This window comes from Pygoscelis adeliae, unplaced genomic scaffold (assembly GCF_000699105.1).
Source record: "Pygoscelis adeliae isolate BGI_AS28 unplaced genomic scaffold, ASM69910v1 Scaffold393, whole genome shotgun sequence".
NCBI lineage: Eukaryota > Metazoa > Chordata > Aves > Sphenisciformes > Spheniscidae > Pygoscelis > Pygoscelis adeliae.
Window position 1 is genome coordinate 209,217 of NW_008824376.1, and position 12,344 is coordinate 221,560.

The following is a 12,344-nucleotide window of genomic DNA, read 5'->3' on the forward strand; positions in this document are numbered from 1 at the left end:
CCTGACGGGTATGGCGGGGCGGGGCGGGGTGGGGCTTGGCCGGGAGGGGGCTCGGCGGGGTGCTCGATGAGGAGCCTGGGCTGACGGCCCGTCCCTCTCCTAGCCGAGCTGGTGGTGGACAAGGCCATGGAGCTGAAGTACGTGGGGGGCGTCTACGGTGGGAACATTAAGCCTACGCCCTTCTTGTGCTTGACGCTGAAGATGCTGCAGATCCAGCCCGAAAAGGACATCATCGTGGAGTTCATAAAAAACGAGGACTTCAAGTAAGTTGGTAGCTTGATGTTTCCCTCTTTTGGTTGTTGTGCTGAATGAAACTGTCCAAAACAGCCAGGGAAACCTCAGAGCAGGGTTCAGGGTTTAGCTTTTAGCGGGCCCTGATAAACTCTCCTTGCTAAGAAGCACGTCCTTCCTCTTGCTTTCAGGACTGCTCTCCTTGTCACCCGGACTGTTGGAATGGCTTGCCTTTGTGGCATGTGCTCTCTGTGATAACACACCTCCGCCTGAAGTATTTAGAACGAGGTGCATTAAGGGAGCCATATTAATCTACTTTTTCTTCAATATTTCTTTTGCCTTTGTGAGTGATAATGCACCCATACAGAGATTATGTATGTATCCTTAAGTGTATATATATTTTTTTATACATATATCTATATATATACTTGAGCACTTGAAGGAGACAATCTACACGGTCGTATGTTCTGTTTAGTGTACTGATTTTCCTTAGAAACTTATGGGAGAAACTCCTGTCTAAACTGCTAACTACGCAAAAAGCTCAGATACATGAAATGGTTTACTTTTCAGGTATGTCCGAATGCTTGGTGCATTGTACATGAGATTGACAGGCACTGCCATTGACTGCTACAAGTATCTTGAACCACTGTACAATGACTATCGAAAAATAAAAAGTCAGAACAGAAATGGGGGTAAGCACTCTTACTCAGTTGTGGTTTCTTAGTACCTCATAGATGACCTTTTGTTAAAAAAGCATATCACGCTAGATAAAAGTAAATATTCTATTTAGTAATATAAGCTTAAAAAATTGTGGCATAACCATCTTCTTGAAGCCTTACTTTTGCTTATTCAACCTTTGGATCGTTTGTTGCTAGTCTTGCTGACTGGTACAAATGAGAACTACCCTGCTTATTTTGCTTTCCCCGAGTGCTTGTGTTTTCTGACTGGCACTGAGATGCAGTTCCATAAATACCAAAGAAACACCATTTGAGTGCTGGTTTAAGCTCTGTGAATCTGCTAATCCTAGCTGTGCAGTAATTTCCTTTTTGCAAGATAGGCCTAATGATTTTCCTCATCTTTGAGAATGATTTTAGAACTGTTGTTTGTACAGCCCACTTGACATAAATTGTCTGAAGTGTTTCATCTTTACTCTAGCCATTAGTGTTAATCTTCTTTGTCTTTTAAATGCTATTTTTTCCCCACCAGAATTTGAACTGATGCATGTGGATGAATTTATTGATGAACTACTCCACGAGGAACGTGTATGCGATATCATTCTGCCTCGATTACAGGTTTGGAAAAGTAGATGGCTATGGAATTCTTAACTGCATCAGACTCAATAGTTGTATCAGCTACTGGCTTGTTGCATAAAGCTATGATACAGGCCCTTCTGGCACACAAGATGCCTCCTTAGGTGTTTGTTCTTCTTACTTGGGTTATTATCTAAGTTAAAGTTGTAATTTTTCTAGAAACGGTATGTTCTGGAAGAAGCTGAGCAACTCGAGCCTCGTGTTAGTGCTCTGGAAGAAGACATGGATGATGTAGAATCTAGTGAGGAGGAGGAAGAGGAAGACGAAAAGGTTGGTGAACTATTTTGGAAGGGAATAGTTAAAGTTGGTGCTGAACCACAACAGAACACTTCATGGCCTATGAGAAATATTTGAGGGGAGGCTGCTTGCAACTCTTATCTCCCCCTTAACGTATTTTCATATAAGCTGCTTGCGAGAACTTGTTAGACCCTGAAGCAGTTCTCAAGTGCTCTGTGTTTGTCAAGCTTTTCTGTCTCCTGAAATTCACAAATCTGGATCTGTTCTGTGTTAAACATATTTCAGATAAATTGTTTTACATACATATGTAATGGAGAGAACTAAAGGTGATGATGAAAGTTATGGTGACCATCATAGTCAATTCTGCTGTACTTCTTAAGAATCAACAGTGTGAGAGGTGGCCATTTTAATTTCCAGTTGGCAAACTTGGGCAGTACCACTCACTTCTGAATATGAAATACTTGAGGATGGGGAAGCTTGATTGCATTACTTTTGTCACGTATATTGTTCAGAAATCTTTACTGATAGATAAAAAGCTTGATGAAACAAGACTTACAGAACCTTCCCCACCATTGTTTCCAGCTGGAACGAGCACCCTCTCCTGACCACCGCAGAAGAGGCTACAGAGACCTTGATAAACCTCGCAGATCTCCAGCTGTGCGATACAGGCGGAGCCGAAGCAGGTCTCCAAGAAGGTGACATGGCTCTTCTTGAGCAGTATTTTTTCCTATTGTAGTGCAGATGGCTGGAGCAAAGCATAGAAGTGAAGATGACAATTCAGCCAGAATCTCTTACACCTCCCAATTCCTTTAGCCACTTCCTAAAGTAAGGAGTTGGAGTCCATAGCCACAGTCAACTCATCTGCCTGTTTCTCTAGTCCTTCAGTAACTCTTGAACCTGCTGGCCAACTTTGGCTAAATTTCACACTACAGCAAAGATATAAGGAGAACCAAGCGCTTTGTTTCCATGTAAGCCAGAGGCTGCAGAGAAAATCCTGTTAATTGTTCTTAACTAAGCTAGGAAAAACTCATTGTTAACCTCATTTGCTCACTGTATGGGCCAGTCCGGAAGCATGTACTGCCTCTTGTGCAGCAGGCCAAACACACACTAACTGGGGACACGGGGGAGTGCAAAGGAAGCCCTGGTGCTGTTGCTGGAGAATATGGGAAATTGAACAGCTGGTTCTGCTAATGATTTTTAGCAACTCTTTTTTTTCTCCCCAAATTACAGGCGAAGCCGCTCTCCAAAGAGAAGAAGGTAGTCTTTTATTATATTATTTAATCTTAGAATGTGTGCATTTTTAGTATGGCTATCTTAAAAGCTTCCTTTCTCTCAGTCCGTCACCACGCCGGGAGAGACACCGCAGCAAAAGCCCAAGACGACACCGGAGCAGATCCAGGGAGAGGCGCCACAGATCAAGATCTAAATCTCCAGGTATTTTTTTTTTTTCCATTTACAGACAAAAGACTTGCCAGAGTTAATCAGCAGAACCATCCACTGCAAGAAAAGTCTGTGTCTCCGTATGAAGAAGGTAGTATAGGTGCTTAATCTGGCTCATAAAACTACTAGTTATATGAAAGCATACCTGGAGAACTCCTTTAATACATGCAAAATTGCCTTGAGTATGTTTTTCAAATATTTGCCAGGAGGTTAATTTGAGTGCCTAATTAAGGCTAGGGTTGTTCTGGCATTATCTAGGACACTTGGTCACTAGAAGTGGATTGCATTAGCAAAACAAACAAGAATTCCAGGGTCTATGGAAGTAACTGTTACCTTTCTATCTCATAGGGCATCATCGTAGTCACAGACACAGAAGTCATTCCAAATCACCTGAAAGGTAAAGGCTCGGCCTATTTCCTAAGGGTCTCTATACTGCTGTAGGAGCTCTTACTTGTCATTTAATCTTGGGGACTGAAGGTCATCTTACAATGTTGGAGATGAAATATTTCATACAGTACCTCCTTCAGTGTTGTAGTCAAGTCACACTATCCATATTCAACTACAGAAAACACCACTTACTGCTATGAATCACCTTGGTCTTTCGAAACAATTACTAGTACTGTGTCATACGGCTTTTTTTTTTCTGTTTCAGATCTAAGAAAAGTCACAAGAAGAGTCGGCGAGGGAATGAATAACAAACTAAATCCAGCACACAGTTTAAGGACCTTGAACTGCAGTCTAATACTGTCCTATTTGCTTTATGGGACAGCTGGACATGTACTGGCTGCTTTAGCAGTCCATTTCTTTAATCCTTCTCCTCTTGTACAAGTCTTGTTTGTTCGGGGGTTTTTTATTAAAAGAAAGCTAAGGATACTTTTTATGTAGTTAATTACCCATCCGTGTGATAGAATTTGAGGATTGTTTTAAAATTGTTTTTCTCAAGGCCTGTAAAAGCTAGTGAAGAGCAATTAAAAAAGGGGGTGGTGGTGTGTCTTTAAAGGCTCCTTGCTGTTTCTTTCATAATAACTTTGTTTAGATGTCTCCTAGTTGAAGCTGGCATCATTCTCAAATCAGGGTGTTGTTCTGACAAACAGCCACTGCATTCAGTTGCCAAAGTGAGAATATATTCAAGTTACAAACACTGACCAGCCTGAACTATCTCAAACCTCCAGTACAGGAAAGGAAGTAAGACTGTCATAATCCAGTGTGTTTACTAAAAGGAAGAGCTAACTTAAAATAACTCTCCAACACACAGCTGTTACTGGTTCCTTTGTAAGAATCCTCCTTAAGTCTAATAATATGCTTCTTCTGATGCTACTATCAGACAGTTTAGAAGCTTCAAGTAGGTTCACTTAATTCTTTTCAGGCAAGAAGTTATTCAGTATATTTAAAGACAGTAAACCACTACTTTGAGCATAGTTTGTGGCCCACCTGTGACTGGGGACAGAATATGACACAATTGTGCTCAGCTCTACCTTCTCCGAATGAAGTCAGCATTCAGCAAGTCCCTGTTTTTCAAATGAATAATTAAGCTCTTACTCAACTTAGAGTTCTCATCTTAGTACATTTAATTATATATCACAGGAAATCGGTTGTGTTAAACCCCCTTGTGTACCATCCCTTTATTCATAGTCTTGCTTCAGGAGCAGGGACTGACAGATTTACCTCCTGAACACTGCATTTATAGCTTAAATATTTTCACATATTGCCTAATGACTGCTGACAACACAAAAAGTAGTATGGCAAGTGAATTTATGGAAAGTCCTCTTTAAAATTACTTCATAGTACAGCCTGATTTTTCTAGAGTACTTTCATATTATTTTGCAAAGTTTATAAACCAAAAAGCAGGTGTACTCTTCCCTCAAATCAAGTATTTTACGAGAAAGACACATGGCAATCACACCAGCATGGGGGAAAACAGATATACTGATTGTATGACTCGTTATAGCTGCTTATCTTTCATCTCTTCTTTCAGATACCTAAATTAAAGCCATTTTTATTATTCTGGTTTCCTAATTACAGTTAAATGCAAGCATGCATACAAATAGGGAAGAGGAAAAAGTCTTATGTCCTTTTTTTGCAGTTTTATTTTTCTTTTAAAAAGTTTTTTGGCACTACATAGTTCTGTAAAGAATAGAAGTGACAAATTTTTAAACACATGAAATCCCCTTCTAATTTTATTTTTTTAGAACAATATATATAAAGTCTGAAGCAACCAAAGTATGAATACAGCTAATAGAAAATAAAGAACTTAATTTTAAAAATTCTCTCTCTTTACAGTTTATCAAGATAAAACAAAACACAATTCCCCTTAAAAATAGGGTAATAAAATAGATGAAATTTGTATCACTCAGTTTTGTGATACTAGTAAAAACTATAGTTCATATCTATGTACAAATGATACAGTTTAAAAACAGTCTTAAATAATCTTGTATCTAAACACGTTGCATTAAGATTTTAAATCAGAACCTGAATTTTTTTCCTCCCCTCCCCCCACCCACCCACAATCCCATGAAATTTCACTTTTTCTGTTGAATGTAATTCAGATTCAAGTGTGGGTGTCCTTGAGACAGAAGCGAGAATCGCTGGTTACTCTGCATCAGTGGACCAGCTAAAAGAAAATGGATTACAATTACTTCAGCAAATTATATGTATCTAACAGTGCTTGGCTATATTCAATGTATTAATCTTAGAAATAAAGTCATTTACTAGACTGACACAAATGCTATCTGTACAATTAACCCATTTAATGGGACAATGCAGTATTACTTTAATCCTATCTCCAAAATTCCCTCAGAATCATCAATACATCATTTTGTTGCATTACTTTAGTTATTTAACAAAAATAATTTCAGGATTTTTAAATATGGGTCTCACTTGGAAACCTTGTTACAGCCAATCGATTAGATCTTGAAAAAAGGATTTGGTGCCAGTATCTCTCATTTTATACTAGGTGACCCAGCAACATGTTAATTGCAAAGCCTCCAAGTAAAATTTGGGCATAGCTTCTCTTAGTGGAGCCAAAGGTCTTTTTCCTACAGCCTTTCCCAGTCCTGCCAGATGCTGAACACCTTTACCATTCACTAGCATCAGAAAGAGCTGAGATAAAGTCAGTCCTTCAAAGTATCCTGAATAACCGAACCTGATCTAACTTTGAAGTTAGTGCTCCTTTGACTGCAGACAGGTTGGACTAGGTAACCTCCAGAGGCCCCTTCCAACCTGAATTATTCTATGGTCTTGCAAGTTTTTATCTATGTAAGTCATTCCACAAGGCATGGTACAAAAGCCAAGTAAAATGAATTAGGACAAAAATTTCTTCATATTCTTAACACGCTCGTGAGCAAATCATCTTAACCTCTATTGCAGCAGACGTGGCTCTACAGTGAGACAGCAGCAGTGAAGGAGAAAGAGGCTAGAAGTGCAACAGACTGCAAATTGGCTCAGATTTCAGAATTTGATTTAACCCCTTCCCTCCCACAAAGATTTTCATCCATCCATACAGGAAGCCGAAGCGTTGATTTGACTCTTGGATTCATTATGGTTCCAGGGAGCCTAGCAAGTGAAACATGATTCCTTGGCTTTTAAAGCCTTTGAGACAGTAAAGAGACACGTTGCATGAGCTGTTGATTCATATACTAGTTCTAGTACCTTGAGGGTAGAAAGGTTTGTTCGGTGGATAGCTGGCATTTCCCTGCTGCATGTAGTTCTGAGGCATATTGTAAGGCCACGCTCCTCGGAGGAGAGGAAAATGGGTAGGGGTCCCATGGTCCCAAGGGACAGAAGGAGGGTTCATTTTACCAAACTGTCCTTGGAAACCCTGATCTATTTTTCAATTGAAAGGGAAAAGCACATTGCAAGTTGAAATAATTAAACAGTAAGTCACAAATACAATTTACATCTTAAATAACAGTTTGCAGGGGACTTAATGTGATTAGTCTGATGTGCTACTCTTTTATTTTTTTTTAAATATACATCAATAAAAATTATCACCTAAATTACTTCATTATTCACTATAATAGAATTTATTGGGGAGGAAGACAGAGGATGAATCAGTATTAAAATCAAGACCTACAATTTCATTATTCCTATGTCATTCTCATGATGAAAAATACAAGGTCTGAACAATGTTACTAATATCTGATCCCACACAGATATTCACTATCACTGACATAACTATGACATGAAAGCTATTATCCTACTGCAAGAAATAATTCTCAGATGTACACTGGAATTCCGCTAATACTTGTATGCTTAAGAAACTTGGTATCTAGATCATCGGACCAACTTAAAATTGATTTTTAGAGAGAAAACTTTTGAAATACGTACACAAATTGTAAGCAATTTAAATTACAAATCCAGTATTACTGCAGCATTAAGGATGAGAAATCAAGCATCCAAGGAGGCAGGACACACAACAGTTGATGCCAAATGCTGTATTACTAATCCTGCTCTTTTTGTTCATAGCTCCCAATTTTATAAGACACAGCAATGCCTGCTAATTTAAAAACTTGATCAATGTACATTTAAAAATAAATAAATAAATTTAAGTAACTATCCTTCTCAGTATATCAGTTCCCCTTCAGGCCCATCATTAAAAAAACCTTGCAGACAGACTTTCATTAAATAAAAGAGAGCTATGCATTTAAGAAGAACACTAACTTTTATACAATAAAACATGAAGCATGGCTCTGGAGTATGCATGAAAAAAAGTTGTCTGTCTGAAACTTCTAATGATCCTACTTCTGATGAGTTGCCTACTGAAAAGAAAGTCAAGTCATTCCTTCCAAGTCAAGGTTATGTGAGCCAACACGAAGTTTCCACAAACTTACTGTTCTCAAATGGTCCCAAGCAAGTAAGAAAGCAGGCTTCAGAGAGAAGACAGCTCATCTCTACTGTGCGCCTACCCAGTGACCCCACCTTAATGGCATCTAAGCCAAAAAGGAAACAAAACTGATTAAAATACAAAGAGGAAAAATACTAGGACTGGGAACTAGGAAAAGGAGTGTGATGAGATTGGAAATAGATGGAGGTTGAGGGAAGGGAAAAAAAAATACTGTCACTGACAGCACAAGAAAACTGGGAAACCTTCTGTGCAGGCACAATGAGAGCGGAAGCAAACAAGCTGAGATAGAGCAAAAGGAAAAAGACTGAAGACAAGGACTGACTGACTGTATGATGAGAAACGGGACTTGTCAAGGGAGAATGGAGCAGAAACTAGGATTTGGGGAGCTTGTCTGAAAGAAGGCAGCTACCTTGGTAAGACAACTTGGATTGGAAGGACCTGCTTGAGAAAAAGTTGGAGCTGGGGGGGACATGGAGGAGGGGCACACGAGCCTGGACAGAGAATTAAGATCAGAAACGGAGAGGTAGGGACAAAGCACACTGAAGGCACAGAAAACACACCGGTAGCAGTTTCTGTATCCTCTAAAATATATTCCCCACAAAGCTCTGAATAGAAAAACATGCATTTCCAGCATCTCAACAAATACCTGAAACTCACTGGTGAATTATACCTCATCCAATACTGTTGACTCAGCTGAAAGTCTACTGTTGCTGTCAATCACCTTATTAGTGCAGAGAAAGGCTGTGCAGGAGATTCAAAATTTCCATCTCGTGATGAACAACTGCATCAGTATATTGTACGATGGATGTATTTTTTTAAAACATAGGAGGAGTTACACACAGAATAAATCAAAAGACCATAATCATGATCTAAAGATCACAGTTAAAATTTAGGGGCTGCCATGGTTTATGTTGCACAGAAAACTGTATGGGCTTTAATTACTATATACTGTTTTTCTCAGCCTCAAACATACAAATGTACTTGGCTTTGGTATGAGGCAAAAGGCTGTTGCCCACTTGTCGCAGGGAAAATCTGTATGAAGTATTTTCAGGAAATGACATCAAGATTATGGAAATTAAATGTGGCAGGATAAACTATAGGAAAAAAGAATGCATAAGATCATGTTATATTGCACTAAATGCAAAGAGGCAATATTCAACTTGCACAACCATAATTCTGGCAGTCTCTAAGTTCATAGTTGCAGTGTCAGCATTCATCTAATAAACTACATAACAACATAAATGGAAACCGTATTTGTAAGCATATTCACAGAAATGTGCTTTAGACTCAAACAATTATTAAAACATTTCTCAGTTGAATGCATGATTTCTCATGTGTTGCACAGCCGTTAATGGCAGATAGGACCAATGCCTGAAAGTTACAATGATCCAACTCGCCTAATTTTTTTCCTATGAAAATGTTAAGAGTGAAGGTAATGACTCAGTTTCTTAAGCATTGTTATTTTTAATATAAAACAACTTGAAAGAGTTAGCTGTTTCTGTAACACTTAACACTTGTACACAAAGTGCGAGAGGTTTGATACAACAGAGAAGAGTTACCTGAATTCCCCACAGTGCCATTGTTCACCAGTGAGTTTGGAGTCACAGGATTGTGCCAGTGTCCCTCATGAGAAGTGCTGGGGATTCCCATGGGCCTGGCAGCAGGCTGTGCAAAGATGATACTGGGATCATTCAAGCTTACACTGCTCTGGTTATTTGTGGTGCTGCTGCTGCCAGATCTCATAGAAAATGGAACATTTGTAGAATGAGGAGGGTTACCCGGTGCAGAGTGAATAACGGGCCCATGAATAGGCCAAGAAGTGTTGGGAAGCTGAATTTGGTGGTGATGGTGCATCTGAAGTAGTCCCAGGTTATGCAAGGTGGAATACTGACCTGGGGGAGATTGGGGAAAGTTAAACAAAGGCAGCTGGACCTGATGGGGTGGCTGTGCACCCTGCTGTGGTTGCGGAACGTGCTTAGACTGGGATATTGGTTGTGGCTGAGTCTGGTTAATGGAGGCTGGCTGAGAGGAATTCTGTGTAAATTGTTGAGGTTGTGGAGAGTAAGATGACTGATGCGAATCAGACTGGAGGGGAAAAAAAAGTATGTATTTCTGATTAGTTCACTAGCTATTTAATGGTGTTTTTCTTTAACAAGCACCCACTGTATTAGACTATTCAGAAAAAAGGCAAAGCACCCCCCAGTAACACCCCAAATACTGCACCCAAGTTCCTGCTGGTTTAAATAAGTGCAGTTCAACTGACACTGATTTTCACCATCAGATATTTGGCCTTAATGTGGCACATCCCACCATCAGAAACATCGTTCTGAGCAAACATTAGCCCCAAGCTCTTCATTAGACTCCTCACACATCTGTTTCTGATTTTTAATCAGTGTCTTCCCCACCCTACTTATTTACAGCCCAGAACCTCATTAACTAATTACCTTACTTCTAAACAGAGTGATTCGTATTACTACAGACACTTTTTCAAGTAATTCCAAAGCAAGCTCCTAATACTTCTTTAATTTTTATTTAATCTGTTAAACAAGAAATTGAAACTCCAAAAAACCAGTTTCAACCTCCATATCCTGATGTTAAGCCATGGCTAAAGGCACAGAAATAGCAATTATTACCGCCTTTGCAGAGCTCTGACAAAGTTTTCCCTTTCACCAACAAAAGAAACAGGCATGAGCCTATTTCATCTGTTTGGTATTGCAACTAAGCAGAAAAGCACTTCAGGAACTGGGGTGGCTGAGAAAAGAGTTCCCCAGTTTATCTGCCAATATTTATTACCAATGTCTGGATTAACCTAATCTGGTTTCAAGCACTGAGACGAGATGGTGATGGCATAAGATAGGTGCCTCCAAAAAGAAATTCAAATGACAGACAGCTACCTAAACTAGAGATGATTACCTGAATCTCAGATCTCAATCTCCCCCTGCAGTTGCTTGTCTCTCTCCATAGACTATAGCAGACAGCTAAGCTCCAAGTAACTCAGCTGCTGTCAAGCATCTGAAGTTAAAGGTTTCTGCAGCTTGTCACTATCCATGACTGCCTGCCTGTCCGTTTAAATTGGCAGTCACTTTCCTTCAATAACTAGAGGTCTGCAGGACTTCCCACGCCAGCCTTTCAGAGCGTTCCTTACAGCAGCATACTGCGTGTCTTTGCCTGGGCAAAAGCTGAACCCAGAAGCTGGGATTGCTCCCTGCTGCTACTCCAGCTGTTCTTATATAAGCGCCTCCTGTGCCTTTCTATCAAACCAGGAAGAGAAGGTAAAACCTGGGATTTGAAAGACAACGACCAGTTTAACAGTTCAAATGTTATAAAAAATAGAGCACATGCACTGACTACAGCCTTCCTGCAAACATTAAACTACCACAAGCATGCATTGGACATGCCAGCAGCAGGAGAGGAGAAATGTTGAGTTCCAGCCTCTTGGTCTGCTTCCACACTCCTGCTTTCCCTTTTCTCTCCCTCTTGCTCCACTGACATTCCCCCTTCCCATTCTCCTCAAACAATCCCTGGACAGCACATATTCACAAAGAAATCCTGGCCAAATGACAACCATGCAACACACACACAGAGTCCATGACATCCAGATGACACAAGAATGTGCACATGCGGCAGGTCCAGTGTGCATGATGTGCCTGACAGTGTGTGCACCCACATGTCCAGCTTCAATTTCCCAAGCAGAAATATAATGCTCCTAAAAAGATACTCCTGTGTCATGTGATAGCATGGTGGCAGTTCAGCCCTTTGCTTAGATTGGGGCTATATCATTCCCTCCTTTACAGCATATTATTATAGTAAAAATGATGTCATAAAGCCTCTGTTACTGGAGCAAACATTCAATAAATGCTTGCTGATCAGTTAGGAAATACTTTATACCTAAAGTAGTAAACTGAACAAAGAGCATTAGTGATCAGCAGGCCCTGATTACTATGTTTGCTTACTTGCCAGTTTCATTACCAGGCACATGTTTCTCAGACTAATAGCTTAAAACTAATTAATTTCTGCTGTATTCTGTACTCCAAAAACACTAAATGCCAACAACTGTATTTGCTCAAATACCCTCTGCTATCCATCTCCGCTTAGAAGCAGGTTAAACATATTTTATCTAGTTCTACAGACTTGAACAAATTCTAAGAGAAAACTACCAAAAATTTCCCCATTGTTCTGTTTGTGCTTCTAGTGTGCTCTGGCAGATTTTTGCCCTGTGTATCACATCTGAATTGAAGTACGATTCATCTGTGTTCCCTGCCTGTTCATGACAGTCCCTTAAG

General features: G+C 39.8%; 2 protein-coding genes across 5 annotated transcripts in view; one reads left to right on the forward strand and one right to left on the reverse strand.

Moving 5' to 3' along the window:
• The first annotated feature begins 102 nt into the window (after positions 1-102).
• Positions 103-4,217, forward strand: PRPF38A (pre-mRNA processing factor 38A). Of its 2 annotated transcripts, none has more exons than XM_009320183.1 (9): positions 103-263; positions 802-923; positions 1,438-1,523; positions 1,701-1,811; positions 2,361-2,473; positions 3,009-3,035; positions 3,115-3,212; positions 3,567-3,615; positions 3,871-4,217. In XM_009320183.1, exons 1-9 carry the CDS (start codon positions 127-129, stop codon positions 3,911-3,913), a joined length of 786 nt encoding a protein of 261 aa, XP_009318458.1. In that variant the 5' UTR covers positions 103-126; the 3' UTR covers positions 3,914-4,217. The 2 variants fall into 2 exon arrangements, with proteins under 2 accessions (XP_009318458.1, XP_009318459.1); XM_009320184.1 differs by having other exon boundaries at positions 109-263; positions 1,438-1,493; positions 3,871-4,203.
• Positions 4,218-5,284: 1,067 nt separating this feature from the next.
• The window catches only part of ZCCHC11 (zinc finger, CCHC domain containing 11), a 40,840-nt gene continuing 33,780 nt past the window's right edge, over positions 5,285-12,344 (reverse strand). For 2 of the 3 annotated variants that reach the window (XM_009320186.1, XM_009320185.1), the window contains 3 exons: positions 9,621-10,146; positions 6,867-7,040; positions 5,285-5,829 (listed from right to left, as the gene is read on the reverse strand). In XM_009320186.1, coding sequence (XP_009318461.1) covers positions 5,738-5,829; positions 6,867-7,040; positions 9,621-10,146 — 792 coding nt within the window. In that variant the 3' untranslated portion in view covers positions 5,285-5,737. The remainder of the gene's footprint in view (positions 5,830-6,866; positions 7,041-9,620; positions 10,147-12,344) is intronic. The other variant, XM_009320187.1, reaches the window with a different exon arrangement.